Source organism: Taudactylus pleione, unplaced genomic scaffold, assembly GCF_031769625.1.
Source record: "Taudactylus pleione unplaced genomic scaffold, aTauple2 ptg000073l, whole genome shotgun sequence".
NCBI lineage: Eukaryota > Metazoa > Chordata > Amphibia > Anura > Myobatrachidae > Taudactylus > Taudactylus pleione.
In genome coordinates this window covers 2,094,452-2,113,125 of record NW_028284475.1, presented here as the reverse complement: position 1 = coordinate 2,113,125, position 18,674 = coordinate 2,094,452, and the positions used below count along the sequence as shown (strand labels likewise).

Genomic DNA, 18,674 nt, shown 5'->3' with positions numbered 1-18,674 from the left:
GACTGCAATAAAGGTCTGTTATATTACTCCCCTGTGTCTCTTCTATTCCGTGTGTGTACATTTATATATTCCTATTACATGGCTGTCCCATCCACCCCCTGACATATTCTGCAGATTATTACATTACTGACCTCGCTAGTGATCTGCAGAACATTGCTCTGTCCCTTCTACCCCCTGACAGGTACATAGTGATATATTCTGCAGATTATTACATTACTGACCTCTCTAGTGATCTGCAGAACATTGCTCTGTCCCTTCTACCCCCTGACAGGTACATAGTGATATATTCTGCAGATTATTACATTACTGATCTCTCTAGTGATCTGCAGGACATTGCTCTGTCCTATCTACCCCCTGACAGGACCTCATTCAGAGCCGGACGCTATTTGCGCTCGCTCGTTCAGAAAAAAGGGGTGGCTATTCAAATGAACCGTTCGCTCTTTGCGGTCTGTTCACGCCTCTAGGTCTGAACGAGCGAACCAAACATGCGGTCGTTTTTTGGAAAACTACGCCCCCTGGCCGCTCGCATCCTACGTCATGTCCGCTATTTATTAGATTAATCGAGTACATCGACCAGCGTATGAACTGTTCGCTATTCTTGTGGTTGGTTTTTTCTACCACAATCTTGCGAGCAGTTCTGGCTATAAAATAACCAAGTGACGTGGTCATTGACACTGCTGTATTAATTATGCACACCCATAAAACGCCCGTTTTGACCTTTAAGCACGCCTGCGTTCGGATCTCCACTCCCCGTCTTCAAGCACCTTCCCCTGTTGCCACCCACATACGCCTCCTCCTCTCACTCAAAATAACAGGCATTCGCTATTTAGCGAACAAACGATTTTTGGCCGCACTGACTTGTTTGCGCATGCGTATTACGATCCGTACGCATGCACAGTGGTGCAAACATCGCTCGGAACGAACGAGCGGCCGCTTACGAGCGGCTCTGAATCAGGTCCCTAATGATCTATTCTGCAGATTATTACATTACTGATCTCTAGTGATCTGCAGAACATTGCTTTGTCCTATCTACCCCCTGACAGGTACATAGTGATATATTCTGCAGATTATTACATTTACTGACCTTTCTAATGATCTGCAGACATTGCTCTGTCCTATCTACCCCCTGACAGGTACACAGTTGCTGATTATTACATTACTGACCTCTCTAGTGACCTGCAGAACATTGCTCTGTCCCATCTACCCCTGACAGGTACACAGTTGATGATTATTACATTACTGACCTCTCTAGTGACCTGCAGAACATTGCTCTGTCCCATCTACCCCTGACAGGTACATAGTGATATATTCTGCAGATTATTACATTACTGACCCCTCTAGTGATCTGCAGAACATTGCTCTGTCCCATCCACCCCCTGACAGGTACGTAGTGATATATTCTGCAGATTATTACATTACTGACCTCTAGTGATCTGCAGAACAATCAATTTAATTAGACGCAGCTGTGAACAAATGTGGCTATACCGCATAGTGATACATACAGAAATCCTGGTGTCCGGGGCGAGATCTTGCAGTGCCATTGGCAGCATTTCCACACTGTTACAGCGACAACTCGGCCCCCTCACCTCTAATTGCATTGACCCAGTGGTGATACATTCTGCAGATTATTACAGACCTCACTAGAGATCTGCAGATCATTACACATTTTTCCTATAAACTTACATTGTAGCAGGATTTCCCCATTGGTCAATTCGTGCGACTAACCTGTGAATGGGTTAATGATCTAGGAAGCGATCTACGCAGCTGTTGTTAGAAAATGCTACTACTAAAGGGTTTTGTGTTGGAAAACGTACGTTTTACACTTTATGGTCCGATGCGCTGTTGGGATAACGTGGCACTGCAAATATGCGCAATATACACTTATCATGGACAGGGGTATAGAGCTCCTTATTTGGTCATTACAATCAAACAACTCAATGTATTCTTCAAATATGAGTTTATAGATGGAGCGGGTTTAGCCGCTGATTGGTTGTTGTGCTATTTGCACCATATATTATAGGTCCGGTGGCTATAATTACTAAGCAGTGCTTAGTGTTCTCGTTATCCCTCTCCCATCTGTTATTAGCCGGTCAGCGTTACCTTACACATTATTTATTAGGGTTCACCTTTCTCCGGAAAGGGGATTAGTGTGGGGGGAGTGCGTCTTCTCTACTCCCCAACTCTGACCAGATTTTTGTAGTTTCTATAACTCTGACCATGTGGCAGGAGCGTATCTAACCCTTGGCCATGATGGCATTCGCCAGGGGAGCTGTCCGGTGATGTCATCCGCCACCAGGGGTTAGAATCAGGACTGCTGATGGAACTGTGGTGTGGGGTCCAGAGTCCGTCAGCCTCTTGCATTTGCCAACGGCTGTCTGGTACATTGCAATGTATAAAGTTTGTTTTGTATTTTTTTTCTTTTTTTATTATTATTATTATTATGACAAGGCGTCACACTTGCCGCACCGCTGTCAGAGGAGCCCGCCACAGCGCGATGGGGACAGCTGTAGCCTGAAGACACAAGAGAAGGTAAGTAGCTGCAGAGGCTGGAGCTGGTGAGACAAAAAGAGGTGCTTGCTGGAGAGACAGACGAGGGTGCTTGCTGGAGAGACAGAAGAGGGTGCTTGCTGGAGAGACAGAAGAGGGTGCTTGCTGGAGAGACAGAAGAGGGTGCTTGCTGGAGAGACAGAAGAGGGTGCTTGCTGGAGAGACAGAAGAGGGTGCTTGCTGGAGAGACAGAAGAGGGTGCTTGCTGGAGAGACAGAAGAGGGTGCTTGCTGGAGAGACAGAAGAGGGTGCTTGCTGGAGAGACAGAAGAGGGTGCTTGCTGGAGAGACAGAAGAGGGTGCTTGCTGGAGAGACAGAAGAGGGTGCTTGCTGGAGAGACAGAAGAGGGTGCTTGCTGGAGAGACAGAAGAGGGTGCTTGCTGGAGAGACAGAAGAGGGTGCTTGCTGGAGAGACAGAAGAGGGTGCTTGCTGGAGAGACAGAAGAGGGTGCTTGCTGGAGAGACAGAAGAGGGTGCTTGCTGGAGAGACAGAAGAGGGTGCTTGCTGGAGAGACAGAAGAGGGTGCTTGCTGGAGAGACAGAAGAGGGTGCTTGCTGGAGAGACAGAAGAGGGTGCTTGCTGGAGAGACAGAAGAGGGTGCTTGCTGGAGAGACAGAAGAGGGTGCTTGCTGGAGAGACAGAAGAGGGTGGCTGGCTGGAGAGACAGAAGGTAGGTGCTAGCTGGTGAGGCAGAAGGGGGTGCTGCCTGGAGAGATAGAAGAGGGTGCTGGCTGGAGAGATAGAAGGTAGGTGCTGGCTGGAGAGATAGAAGGTAGGTGCTGGCTGGAGAGATAGAAGGTAGGTGCTGCCTGGAGAGATAGAAGGTAGGTGCTGGCTGGAGAGACAGAAGGTAGGTGCTGGCTGGAGAGACAGAAGGTAGGTGCTAGTTGGTGAGGCAGAAGGGGGTACTGCCTGGAGAGATAGAAGGTAGGTGCTGGCTGGAGAGATAGAAGGTAGGTGCTGGCTGGAGAGACAGAAGGTAGGTGCTGGCTGGTGAGGCAGAAGGAGGTACTGCCTGGAGAGATAGAAGGTAGGTGCTGGCTGGAGAGACAGAAGGGGGTGATGGCTGGAGAGACAGAAGAGGGTGCTTGCTGGAGAGATAGAAGAGGGTGCTGGCTGGTGAGACAGAAGACGGTGCTTGCTGGAGAGACACAAGGGAGTTCTGACTGGAGAGACAGAAGGGGGTGATGGCTGGAGAGACAGAAGGGGGTGATGTCTGGAGAGATAGAAGAGGGTGCTTGCTGGAGAGATAGAAGACGGTGCTTGCTGGAGAGACACAAGGGAGTTCTGACTGGAGAGGCAGAAGTGGGTGCTGGCTGGTGAGGCAGAAGTGGGGTGCTGCCTGGAGAGATAGAAGGTAGGTGCTGGCTGGTGAGGCAGAAGGGGTGGCTGGAGAGACAGAAGGGGGGGATGGCTGGAGCTGCACAAACACCGGGGATGATGCTGAAGAGAACTGAGGGGGAAGTGGTTGGATGTTTATTCTCAACTTGCCCATTACTAACCCCTTTGCTCCTCCAGCTGTGCCGGTGTGACAGCAGTAGCCGCAACCTGGAATCCCCCCCCTAGGGAATCTGACTGGGAGAAGCAGGAAAAAGGTTAGTGATCATTATTAGTTATAATAAAAATTTAATCATTATATATATATATTTTGTTTATGTTAAAATCTCTGTTTTAAGTTTCTTCTTTAGTTTCTAACATTATAAGTGCAGCGTGTAATTATTCCTAAAATATGGGGCATGGGCTCGCCAGTCCCTTGCTTTGCCAGGGGCACTCAGACCCCTAAATATACCCCTGCATGGATTAATTAAATCCTGTTCCGTAATTTCTGTAGGGTGAATGTTGCACTTTGGCAGAGAAGCGTATTTTAGTGTTCATTCTAGATCTGGCGTGGGGCAGGACGCTGGACAGTAGAAAGGACACTCTCCGCACTCCGTAAAAAGGGGGCATGGCCACGAGAAAAGGGGGGATGTGACTTAAAGACACGCCCCTTTTCATCACACATGGGCGTGCCCATCACATACGAATATGCTGGGCTGCCCCCAAGCTCTCCCCTCGCTGTGAGCAGATGCCGCATGGCATCTGTTCGCCAGCAGTACACTGCAGCCCGCGGGTGGGTACGACTCCCGGCAGGTTGTTTTAGCAGGGCGCAGCCATACGGGCAGGGCACGTTCTTCACTTTGAAATTGGACAGGGCGTGGGAACACTAGTATTCTAGGAGTACCTGGAGCAATGTCAAATTTTATTTTGAATGCACAACCTCAACACATGCAACCAAGAAATCCCCACTCTCCCCTCCTCAATGAAATAGGTCATAAATGAGGATAAAAACAGCAGCGTAAGACGAGAAAAACAAAGTTTTATTGAACTTGATGGTACTAAACGTTGGACTTTGATGAGATGAATACACCTTATTTCACAGTGTGCCACCCCGAAAACCCAAGAGATACTTCTAGTGTGACAAGGTGGCTTCTTAAGAGCGGAGGGTAGGCTGGCACCCTTGTAGCGCACTTTGGTGACCATGAAGGCAATTTGCAATGCACTTAGTTAATAAGATCCAGAATCTGACGGCATTTCTCTGCGCTGAGCGCTCGCGATCGCCAACAGTAACCATTTAAAATTGAAATCAGATTTTTGTTCTTCCATAAAAAATAATAGCAGTGTAAAAACTGGTGCAGCAAAAGTAAAACTTATCTACCAGCCTGCTTGTAAGATCCGGTATTGCTACCAATTACTGCCTCATGATAGTGACCCCCCGATCTGATCATCTTCCAATTGTTTTTATAATCGGACAGTAAAGTCCGAGTTTGATTTTAAATTTCATCCAATGCGCTTTTTTTTTTTTTTTCCAATTGATCCCGTGAAGATCAATGGCAAGTACAGATGTGTCCTCGCTGATCTAGACTCAGTACGCCCTGCAGCACGATATGCCTGGCTTCCGCGAGATCTCTGACAGTGTATACCCAGCATAAGTATATATATATCTATCAGATTAATCCGCAGGGTCTCCTGATGCTTCCTAGTCGCATCACATCGCCACTTAGAAGCAATTTCGGCCCAAAAAGACGCCTGGTGCTATCAGAGGCTCACACGGCCAGTCGGGGCACGCGGGACTGTTTGACTTGACTGCAGCAAGGATAAGTGAGGACATATCATCTGTAAATTACAGCTAATGGGTGAGCTCTTCTGACTTTTGTTATTGAGTAAAAAAAAAAGAAAATACTTAATTGTTTTTTCTTCTAATAATCTCATTATGTTATGCTAAAAAGCATATTATGAGAGGAGCATAAAATGCCTCTGGAATGTACCCTATAAATCCGGCTTTTGTAACAAATCCCCGGTATTAAAGAGTTAATTGTTATCACGTCAAAACCACAATAAAAAGTTCATTACAATTTTTTTTTAATGGTTAGTACAATTAATAGAAAAAAAACACATGACATCATTTATCGAGAGGAAAAAAAATACAATCTATTTTTCTCCCTGGTTAGTATTTATAAAACAAACAAACAAATTACATTCAACAGAGCTCAGTATGGTGAAGGCACGGAATTGCGAAGTTGCTAATGTAACAGGAATATGACCCGGTATCTATCTAGAAAACCTTGTTATTCAGCTTATATTGCCGTCTTCTCTGCGGCAAGGCAGGAGAACTGCATCAGCCCTCCGCAGGCCCAGGGTTGGTCAACGCAGATTTTGCACCTGTTAAAAATCTGTTACGATTATTATGGTAAAAAGCAGCAATTTCAGGTTATTTGTATGAAAATGGAGCGTTCTGAAAAATAGCAGCAGGAAGTAGTTATGGTAATAACTTCAGGCGGAATATTATTATTAATTATACTGATGTTACTCCAAATAATGCTGGGGAGCCTATGGAGTGTGAAAGTGTACAAGCATACTCTTAGGGTTATAGTTACTAAGCTGCAGGTTTTTATAAATGGAGATGTTGCCCATAGCAACCAATCAGATTCTATGTATCATTTATTTGGCACCTTCTAGAAGATAATAGCCATAATCTGATGGCTATGGGCAACATCTCCACTTGTAAAAACCTGCACTTTAGTAAATATACCCCCTGGTCACTAAATATAGCAGCACCCACCAAACAACTCTGTGTAAAAAAATGACTGGAATCAGTACCCTACTTTCACCACAAGATGGCGCCAGGAGACTTAATGTAATCCGAGGCTTTCTAATGCCCATTCAATGCTTTTCCTGTGTGAAGTGACTTTCGCTACTGATCTTGAGTCAGCTGAGGGTGATTGTTCATGTAAATGTTATTGCTGTATAATGTAAGCACCAGTTTCCCCACCGTTAGGGTAGGTAGGTATTGGAATATGTACTATACACCCATTTCTCACACAGTCTACCTCACTTAAAGCCACTTGCTCCTTGTTTGGCTCTTATTGCAATTCCTGCTAAGTGGCATTTATCAACCGAGACCCTCATGCTGTCTTCTAGTCTTGCAACCAAATTACCGATCACTCCCAGTGATCCCTACACTAGAAATACACATATCAGTCTGTATTGAAATATTACAGCAATAGGACAACGTGTGATTGTTGCCCACAAATCCCTGGTGTTGGCTTTTAACATTCTGAGTCTTTATCCAAAATGGGTCCAGGAGAAAGGGAAGGCAGGAAAGACAGCCGCCATGGGCGCAGCAGGAAAAGAGACAGCACAGCACTTATTACATTCAATGCAGTGTCAGCAGCAGACTTGTGTCTTTAATGCCTGTACCTGACCCAGAGCTGGATTATAGACTGGTGCAAATAGTGTTCCAACTCCCCCCCTCCCATAAACTGATTGGACCCTGTGCTGTACACAGTGAGCCATGCATGCCTGCCGCTCGGCTCTCTCACAAGGCAGCAGTAATGGCAGGCAGTCTGCTCAGGGCTTGTCTGACCCGTGCACAGATGGGGGCTTCTCTTGGACAACTCATTTATAGTGGAAGGGTTCTCAACAGGTTACATGCCCCTGGGCCCCAGTAGGTCTTAATTAGCATGGCCGTTCTCCTGACTTCTGATGCCTTGCTAGAAACAGGTCATGAGGGCGCTTAAAACACTGATAGACCTTCACTGTCTTATTCCGCAGGTGATGTCCCCTGATGGAGTGTAAGCTCTTGCGAGCACGCCCAGTTTATCTCAGAGGTTGTTAAGAGGCGGATCAAGACTCCAAAATCCAGGTATGTGTGTGAGTTATGGCAGATCCCCTTCCTTTGGAAAATAACAGTGTACCTGAAATGAAGAAACTACTAATAAATTTTGAATGAGCCTACAAGTATCTAATGCATCGACTTACATTTACAATGGTAAATATAATAATTCACTTGCAGTACCGTACTGAAACAGTCTCCCACCCGTAATCTGGGTCCCAGGCTGCAATATCATTCGTGGTCCCGAACAACATTTGGAGAAACGCCTCGTGAATCCACTAAGTACTCACCGAAAACAAATCTTCCAGATTTCACCTTTACAAATACCCTAAAACTCACATGCAAAGTAACGTATCTACTTCTCCACACATCCCGACTGCTCCTCTCCACTGAACGCGAGTCCTGTAACACACAGCGCAAACGAGTCAGTGACTGGGGGCCAGTCCACCATCGCAACGTACAATCCCTTTTCCTGTTTCTTTTCAACATTCCTCGTCCCTGCACTAATTCCCCCTCTTCCGAGTGGCTCCACTGATACGCATTTATCCATCCTGAGGCCTGTGACTGCCCAGGCGTTTCGCTACCGGCCCAAAAGCTGTTGGAATCCCTTATTAGCAAGTAATCGCTCCAAAGAACGTACCTTTACACTAAAATCCGTAGTTTATCAACTCACAAACCAGTAGCTAAACTCAGAACTGGGTCACACTTTAGAAAATCGAGGCTCCCACCAATAAGCACTGAGGCGACCAGATTACTATAGCCAGTTACCAGAAAAGGGTCTATATCAGGTCCTGACTAACATACATAAGGGCGTGCCATAACTTCACCAGAACTTTGAAAACCAATGGAAAACTGTTTCTCTGAGCATGTAAAGAATCCTGTATGAGCCCGTATTCAGTGTGACCGCACACTTCCATATTTCGACAAAGAACAGACCCACCAGACTTCCCTCGGACTGAGACATGAATGAGTGTAAGCCCTTGACTGTGTAAACACAAAGGTAGGCACAATGCTATGTTACTAAAAGGGCCCTAGGGGGCATTTCCCCCGGGCCGACTATTGCACTTTCTAATATAGAATTAAGATGGGAGAGTTTCTAAAAGGACTTCTTATCTCTCACTGCTGGGCGCCAATTATCACAAAGATCCCAATCCCCATATTCTAATTAAGATCTGCGAACAGAACAACCGGACCTCGTCCTCGCTCTTATATAACCCAAATATTGGCACGAGTCCTAATTCAGAGGCTTGAACTAGCTCTAGCACTAAAAGACCCATTAATTGAAACATGGTGAAACAAAAATAATTTTCTTGCTCATTTTTGTGTTTTTATCTTGGGCCGTTACCCTGTTCCTGTAGGGACGTCCTCGAAAGTGATCTCCTAGGTATTGCATATGGCTGTAAGGACTATAAATGTCAGCCCTGGGTAGGCACTAGCTACTTTCTGTACTAATGTGTTTTTTGTTTTCAAAGTAAACTTGAAACATCAGCCCTTTGTACAGAAGGTGTAAGAAATGCTGGGAACTGAGGCTAAGACCTGGGTTACAGAGAGAGGGGGGGTGGGGGAGGGGGTAGGACCCTCCCATGGCTATTAATGCTGAGATGGGCACTGGGCCCGCAGATGCTCCTTCTGCTGAGTCCATTTGTGGTGAGCGGCCCGGTCAATGCTCCTTGACCCTGGCCTCTCCCGGGATGTGGTTCTGGAGGATGGATTTGGCCCGCGGAGAGCACAGCAAGGTGGCGGTGAAGAGACAGATGAGGACAATGTTCCCGATCACCGCAGCAGCCACCACCCCCAAGGTGCTGGCTAGAGAGTCGGCTTGGGAATGTAAGCTGAGCCAGGCCTTCCGAGACGACCGGTCGGTCAGCACGGCCTCCATCTGGAAGTGTGTGCCCAGGACGGCGCAGATGTGGAACAACTGGTGGCTGTGACCTGGGGGGGGGGAAGACATCGGCAGATTACACAGTCACCTGATTCATTATTATTTTATGTAGCTTTTCCTATAGAACAAATCTGGGACAATCTTGTAATCAGTCAATTGGTCATAAACTGCAGTTCTGCAATTAGCCTGTAGGTGGCACTGTATGCGCGGCAGATAATGATAATACTAGTAATAATATGGAGCCCCATAGACAATAAGGCTTCTGTATTATTTCCTGTCCCTCTCCCAACCAGAAATAAATCCTTAAAGCGGCTTTGCGTTTTCGATATATACTTTGATGCAATACTTTACACATAAACTACTGCCACTTTTTTTTTTTAATAGATTTGATTTCTCTTTCTGGCAGTCTCTTGTGCTTTTCAGCCATATCATTATATCATCAGGCTGAGCGATTTCATTTTTCTATCTGTGGGCTACACCAGCTCTATCCTCCCTGTAATGGGTACCGTTTTGCACAGAAGGCAACTTTGTGTCTTATTCTGGGGCAAGCAAAAAATGAACAACTCTGCCTGATTATATAAATGCATGGCTAAAGTGCACAGAAGGAAAAGGAAAAAGCACTGTGTTTCGCCAAAGTTCCAAGAGGCTGCTTGTAAGACAAATTAGATGGAGGTGGAAATGGAAAATCCCTTTACAGCAGGGAGAAGCCTATATTCTGTCTGTGGCCCTTCGAGTCTTCACTTGTGGCCCCCAGCATATCTTATTACAAGTTTCTTTAAGTGGTTACATTTACCCTTTTGGAGGGACAGGCTGGGTACAGATTAGACATCTCCGGCGCGGGATACAACCTGCGGCAAGTGCATACACACTTTCCGATGCCGGGTCCGATGGGGGAGGGATGCGACATGTGGCATGGCAAAGGTAACGACATCCCCCGTACGTCCTACTACAGGAGTAGCGATGTCGCTTACGACTCGCGGGAGCGAGCTTATCATGGGAACACACTAGACGATGTACCTGATATGTCGCTCTGATCTGTGGCATCGGACGACAAGGCGTCTACTGTGTACCCAGGTCAGGCTATTCAAGGTAACATTCAGTATTGTAAGGAGACCACAGCTGGATACAGCCAGTAGGTGGCGCTAAATTTTACTTGTCCCTATAGGTGATAATCCACCTATATACCACAGGAATGTATGTACTGTATGCATGTCAAATGAACTATATGTGTGTGTGTTTGCATGCATGTGTGGTCTTATCTTACCAAAGTAGTCGAAGCGTCCAGGCGCCAGGCGCTCGGGCAAGTGAGAGGCGAAGAGGAATCCAGTGAGTAGAGCGAAACAGAGGTGGTAGAAGTGGAGCGGGATGGCGTCGTTCCGGGTACAGTCCTCCTCGAAGCAGAACAGAAGCTGCGGGATGGACGGACAGGTTATGAACAAACGCCTTGTTATACAAAGCCTTCGCTATATCTAGGGCCAAAGTCCCCACCCGTCACCTACATTCCATGAAACCTGCCATTTTGAGGTTTGAGGTAACGTGCGATCCCATGTGGCCTATCCACTCACTAGGAATCGGCAGAATCACTGCAACCCAGCGCAGGCAGCCATTATGGGGGCTGAACGTTACATTCATTTGTGCCCCAGTCATGTCAGTAGATCCTAGCTGCAACGCTCATAAATATCAGTCCCAACCACAAAATGGCCGACCCCGCTGTGACTCCCAGTGGACTGATCCTCGCTGTGGGATAAAGTTACGTTTCTGTTGTAGACTTGCGACTCACCCGATAAAACAGCGGGATGTTGTCAAACACAAACGGGTGGACAAAGGCGACTGTGCGGAGAACTTTACTTAACTGCGGCCGGTCTACCTCCAGGAATCTGTAAATGAAGTGAGATCAGTAATATATGGCTTTATGTGGTATGTTAGGCGATATAAAGTAGGTACATGTCCATACCGGGAGTAGCAGGACAGGCCGGTGCATATAAAGGTATTAAACGCAGCGATGGGGATGTAGTATCGATGCAGGGCGCTGTTTATCCAGCGATCCGGCATAACGTAGGCGCCGTAGGTGAAGGCACAGCCTGTAGAGGAGATACACAAATACGTAACACTCACATACAGCCTACAGCAAAAGAGAAGCAGCATATAGAATATATCTGGCACACACAGCAAGCTACGTGGTAGTATGCAGTTTATACATAGAGGACACCTTTCTCCCAACATTCCCGCTATGACGGATCTGTCTCACCAAGCCGCCAGTCCACACCTTTGTCCCTGTATCCTAGATGTGGGGCTTATGCACAAATTCTGCTATACAATTGTACCATACCAATATATAACATAAGGACAATGATTCTTATATCAGGAAAGATTGCGCACATCATTTGTGATGTTATACAGAGAAAGATACCGGGGCTACAGAGCTCCTGCACTGCGCTTACCCAGGCTATAGAAGTACAATCCAGTACATGCCGGCTCCATAGAGTCACAGGAAGTATAGCACAGTACATACCTAGGTTCTAGAGGTACAGCGCAGTACATACCCAGGCTATTGAGGTACAGCACAGTACATACCCAGTTTACAGTATAGCGGTACAGCACAGTTCATATCCAGGCTATTGAGCCACTGGAAGTACAGCACAGTAGATACCCAGGCTTTAGTGGTACAGAATATACAGCACAGTACATAAGCAGGCTGTAGAGGTGCAGCACAGTACATACCTAGGCTACAGAGGTACAATATACAACACAGTACATAAGTAGGCTATAGAGGTGCAGCACAGTACATATCCAGACCATAGAGAACCAACACAGTAAATACCCAGACTATAGAGAACCGGCACAGTACATACCCAGACCATAGAGAACCGGCACAGTACATACCCAGGCCATAGAGAACCGGCACAGTACATACCCAGGCCATAGAGAACCGGCACAGTACATACCCAGGCCATAGAGAACCGGCACAGTACATACCCAGGCCATAGAGAACCGGCACAGTACATACCCAGACCATAGAGAACCGGCACAGTACATACCCAGACCATAGAGAACCAACAAAGTATATACCCACACCATAGAGAACCGGTACAGTACATACCCAGACCATAGAGAACCGGCACAGTACATACCCAGACCATAGAGAACCAACAAAGTATATACCCACACCATAGAGAACCGGCACAGTACATACCCAGACCATAGAGAACCAACAAAGTATATACCCACACCATAGAGAACCGGCACAGTACATACCCAGACCATAGAGAACCAACACAGTACATACCCAGACCATAGAGAACCGGCACAGTACATACCCAGACCATAGAGACCCGGTACAGTACATACCCAGACCATAGAGAACCGGCACAGTACATACCCACACCATAGAGAACCAGCACAGTACATACCCACACCATAGAGAACCGGTACAGTACATACCCACACCATAGGCATATATATAATGAGTGTAGAGTGGGTCCAATGCGGCTCGCACCACACACGCTGCACCCATAGTCTACTTGCCTTACTCCAGCAAGCGGGTCCCTCTTCCTCCGCAGCTCCATCTTCCCAGTGATATCTTTGTAAAGATGGCACTGCATAGAGACAGCATTATTGTGTTGTGCGCACACGCCATGTTCCTGGATACCACTGGAGGAGGGACTAGTTTGCTGGAACAAGGTTGGATGTGCAGACCGTCCGGGGTCCTGTCCTCTCTACCCCGGCCAGCAGCACACTGAGCACAGCAGTAGACCCTGGGCACTAGTATACTCTAGTACTGTGCCAGAGTCTACTGCACAGGGCATTGGGGAAATGGCGCTGCAGCCATTTTCCTAGCAATTTACCTTCTGCGCATAACGCTGGTAACCTGCCCACTGCGCCATTTTGCTGGTGACTTTTACAGCTCTGCTACTGCCGACGCAGGACTCCAGAAATGTAAGTATTGAATCAATGGGTGCAGGGTGTGAGGCATGGGCTGCCTTGGACCTGTGTGCACTGTACCTGGCTCAGAGGAGGGGCCCACTACACATGGGTCCCTCTGCCATTGATATGCCCCTGACCCAGTCTGCAGAAGTACAGCACAGTGCATACCCAGGCTCTAGAGATACAGTATATACCCAACCTGTAGAAGTGCAGCACAGTACATACCCAGGCTATAGAGATACAGTATATACCCAACCTGTAGAAGTACAGCACAGTACATACCCAGGCTATAGAGATACAGTATATACCCAACCTGTAGAAGTACAGCACAGTACATACCCAGGCTATAGAGATACAGTATATACCCAACCTGTAGAAGTGCAGCACAGTACATACCCAGGCTATAGAGATACAGTATATACCCAACCTGTAGAAGTACAGCACAGTGCATACCCAGGCTATAGAGATACAGTATATACCCAACCTGTAGAAGTGCAGCACAGGTCACAGGGATGTGTAGTTCAACAGCTGGAGGGTCGCTTATTGCCCACCCCTGCTATAGAGGTACAGCGCAGTACATACCCAGGCTGTAGAGGTACAGCGCAGTACATACCCAGGCTGTAGAGGTACAGCGCTGTACATATCCAGACTATAAAGGTACAGCACAGTACTTACCCAGGCTATACAAATATAGCACAGTACATACCCAGGCTGTAGAGGTACAGCACATTACATACCCAGGCTATAGAGTTACAGCACAGTACATACCCAGGCTGTAGAGGTACAGCACAGTACATACCCAGGCTGTAGAGGTACAGCACAGTACATACCCAGGCTGTAGAGGTACAGCACAGTACATACCCAGGCTGTAGAGGTACAGCACCGTACATACCCAGGCTGTAGAGGTACAGCACAGTGCATACCCAGGCTACAGAGGTACAGCACAGTGCATACCCAGGCAGCAGAGGTACAGCACAGTGCATACCCAGGCAGCAGAGGTACAGCACAGTGCATACCCAGGCTGTAGAGGTACAGCACAGTGCATACCCAGGCAGCAGAGGTACAGCACAGTACATACCCAGGCTGTAGAGGTACAGCACATTACATACCCAGGCTATAGAGTTACAGCACAGTACATACCCAGGCTATAGAGGTACAGCACAGTACATACCCAGGCTGTAGAGGTACAGCACCGTACATACCGAGGCTGTAGAGGTACAGCACCGTACATACCCAGGCTACAGAGGTACAGCACAGTACATATGTAGGCTGTAGAGGTACAGCACAGTGCATACCCAGGCAGCAGAGGTACAGCACAGTACATACCCAGGCTGTAGAGGTACAGCACAGTACATACCCAGGCTGTAGAGGTACAGCACAGTGCATACCCAGGCAGCAGAGGTACAGCACAGTGCATACCCAGGCTGTAGAGGTACAGCACAGTACGTACCCAGGCTGTAGAGGTACAGCACCGTACATACCCAGGCTACAGAGGTACAGCACAGTACATACCCAGGCTGCAGAGGTACAGCACAGTACATACCCAGGCTGCAGAGGTACAGCACAGTACATACCCAGGCTGCAGAGGTACAGCACAGTACATACCAAGGCTGTAGAGGTACAGCACAGTACATACCAAGGCTGTAGAGGTACAATACCATACATACCCAGGCTATAGAGGTACTGCACAGTACATACCCAGGCTGTAGAGGTACAGCACAGTACATACCCAGGCTGTAGAGGCTAAGGGCTCCATAATCCAGGAAGTAGCAGATGTGGCGTGCAGGGGCAGACATACTGCTGAAGGTGTGTGCGAAGCTGGAGGTGAAGGGGTACAGGCAGATGAGCATCATGTAAACTAAGAGAGGCCAGTTGTAGGACTCCCCCACAAAATCCAGGGTATAGGAGAGCAGCAGGAACCTCCACAGGAAATACCTGGAGAGACAGGATGATGGACAGTCATCACTGATCTGCTTTGTAGTCTGCAACAGGATCTCTGTGTATTGCTGCCCATTGTCCCCATTTATTATTTATTCATTTGCAGCTTAATAATTACATATCAAGGCTCTGTATTCATATACAATCTTTAATGGACCCCTTAGAGTGCAGCCTATCCAGTCACTAGAAGGTAGTGGCATCACTGAGAAATGCAGCCTATTCATTCAAAGGAGCCAATTACATCACTAAGAAGGCAGCCTATCCAGTCACTAGGAGCTAGTGACATCACTGAGAGTGAAACCTATCCAGTCACTAGAAGCCAGTGACATCACTGAGAATGCAGCCTATCCAGTCGGCAGAAGTCAGTGACATCACTGAGAGTGCAGCCTATCCAGTCACTAGAAGCCAGTGACATCACTGAGAAATGCAACCTATTCATTTACAGGAGCCAGTGACATCACTGAAAATGCAACCTATCCAGTCACTACAAACCAGTGACATCACTGAGAATGCAGCCTATCCAGTCACTAGAAGCCAGTGACATCACTGAGAAATGCAGCCTATTCAGTCACTAGAAGTCAGTGACATCACTGAGAGTGCAGCCTATCCAGTCACTAGAAGCCAGTGACATCACTGAGAAATGCAGCCTATTCAGTCACTAGAAGTCAGTGACATCACTGAGAGTGCAGCCTATCCAGTCACTAGGAGCCAGTGACATCACTGAGAGTGCAGCCTATCCAGTCACTAGAAGCTAGTGACATCACTGAGAAATGCAGCCTATTCATTCACAGGAGCCAATTACATCACTAAGAAGGCAGCCTATCCAGCCTATCCAGTCACTAGAAGCCAGTGACATGCAGCCTATTAATTTACAGGAGCCAGTGACATCACTGAAAATGCAACCTATCCAGTCACTAGAAGCCAGTGACATCACTGAGAATGCAGCCTATCCAGTCACCAGAAGTCAGTGACATCACTGAGAGTGCAACCTATCCAGTCACTAGAAGCCAGTGACATCACTGAGAAATGCAGCCTATTAATTTACAGGAACCAGTGACATCACTGAGAGTGCAGCCTATCCAGTCACTAGGAGCCTGTGACATCACTGAGAATGCAGCCTATTCATTCACTAGGAGCCAGTAACATCACTGAGAGTGCAGCCTATCCAGTCACTAGGAGCCAGTGACATCACTGAGAGTGCAGCATATCCAGTCACTAGGAGCCAGTGACATCACTGAGAGTGCAGCCTATCCAGCCACTAGGAGCCAGTGACATCACTGAGAGTGCAGCCTATCCAGTCACTAGGAACCAGTGACATCACTGAGAGTGCAGCCTATCCAGTCACTAGGAGCCAGTGACATCACTGAGAGTGCAACCTATCCAGTCACTAGAAGCCAGTGACATCACTGAGAAATGCAGCCTATTCAGTCACTAGAAGTCAGTGACATCACTGAGAGTGCAGCCTATTCCGTCACTAGAAGTCAGTGACATCACTGAGAGTGCAGCCTATCCAGTCACTAGGAGCCAGTGACATCACTGAGAGTGCAGCCTATCCAGTCACTAGGAGCCAGTGACATCACTGAGAGTGCAGCCTATCCAGTCACTAGAAGCCAGTGACATCACTGAGAAATGCAGCCTATTCAGTCACTAGGAGCCAGTGACATCACTGAGAGTGCAGCCTATCCAGTCACTAGGAGCCAGTGACATCACTGAGAGTGCAGCCTATCCAGTCACTAGAAGCTAGTGACATCACTGAGAAATGCAGCCTATTCATTCACAGGAGCCAATTACATCACTAAGAAGGCAGCCTATCCAGTCACTAGAAGCCAGTGACATGCAGCCTATTAATTTACAGGAGCCAGTGACATCACTGAAAATGCAACCTATCCAGTCACTAGAAGCCAGTGACATCACTGAGAATGCAGCCTATCCAGTCACCAGAAGTCAGTGACATCACTGAGAGTGCAACCTATCCAGTCACTAGAAGCCAGTGACATCACTGAGAAATGCAGCCTATTAATTTACAGGAACCAGTGACATCACTGAGAGTGCAGCCTATCCAGTCACTAGGAGCCTGTGACATCACTGAGAATGCAGCCTATTCATTCACTAGGAGCCAGTAACATCACTGAGAGTGCAGCCTATCCAGTCACTAGGAGCCAGTGACATCACTGAGAGTGCAGCATATCCAGTCACTAGGAGCCAGTGACATCACTGAGAGTGCAGCCTATCCAGCCACTAGGAGCCAGTGACATCACTGAGAGTGCAGCCTATCCAGTCACTAGGAACCAGTGACATCACTGAGAGTGCAGCCTATCCAGTCACTAGGAGCCAGTGACATCACTGAGAGTGCAACCTATCCAGTCACTAGAAGCCAGTGACATCACTGAGAAATGCAGCCTATTCAGTCACTAGAAGTCAGTGACATCACTGAGAGTGCAGCCTATTCCGTCACTAGAAGTCAGTGACATCACTGAGAGTGCAGCCTATCCAGTCACTAGGAGCCAGTGACATCACTGAGAGTGCAGCCTATCCAGTCACTAGGAGCCAGTGACATCACTGAGAGTGCAGCCTATCCAGTCACTAGAAGCCAGTGACATCACTGAGAAATGCAGCCTATTAATTTACAGGAACCAGTGACATCACTGAGAGTGCAGCCTATCCAGTCACTAGGAGCCAATGACATCACTGAGAGTGCAGCCTATCCAGTCACTAGGAGCCAGTAACATCACTGAGAGTGCAGCCTATTCATTCACTAGGAGCCAGTAACATCACTGAGAGTGCAGCCTATCCAGCCACTAGGAGCCAGTGACATCACTGAGAGTGCAGCCTATCCAGCCACTAGGAGCCAGTGACATCACTGAGAGTGCAGCCTATCCAGTCACTAGGAACCAGTGACATCACTGAGAGTGCAGCCTATCCAGTCACTAGGAGCCAGTGACATCACTGAGAGTGCAGCCTATCCAGTCACTAGGAGCTAGTGACATCACTGAGAGTGCAGTCTATCCAGTCACTAGGAGCCAGTGACATCACTGATAATGCAGCCTATCCAGTCACTAGGAGCCAGTGACATCACTGAGAGTGCAGCCTATCCAGTCACTAGGAGCCAGTAACATCACTGAGAATGCAGCCTATCCAGTCACTCGGAACCAGTGACATCACTGAGAGTGCAGCCTATCCAGTCACTAGAAGCCAGTGACATCACTGAGAGTGCAGCCTATCCAGTCACT

The 18,674-nt window shown here is 47.6% G+C and overlaps 1 protein-coding gene across 2 annotated transcripts in view; it reads right to left on the bottom strand.

Moving 5' to 3' along the window:
- Positions 1-4,884: 4,884 nt before the first annotated feature.
- Positions 4,885-18,674, bottom strand: part of PAQR6 (progestin and adipoQ receptor family member 6) — a 35,972-nt gene continuing 22,182 nt past the window's right edge. For both annotated transcript variants that reach the window (XM_088467566.1, XM_088467565.1), the window contains exons 4-8: positions 15,236-15,441; positions 11,537-11,663; positions 11,363-11,459; positions 10,847-10,991; positions 4,885-9,632 (exon numbers count right to left, since the gene is read on the bottom strand). In XM_088467566.1, coding sequence (XP_088323692.1) covers positions 9,361-9,632; positions 10,847-10,991; positions 11,363-11,459; positions 11,537-11,663; positions 15,236-15,441 — 847 coding nt within the window. In that variant the 3' untranslated portion in view covers positions 4,885-9,360. The remainder of the gene's footprint in view (positions 9,633-10,846; positions 10,992-11,362; positions 11,460-11,536; positions 11,664-15,235; positions 15,442-18,674) is intronic.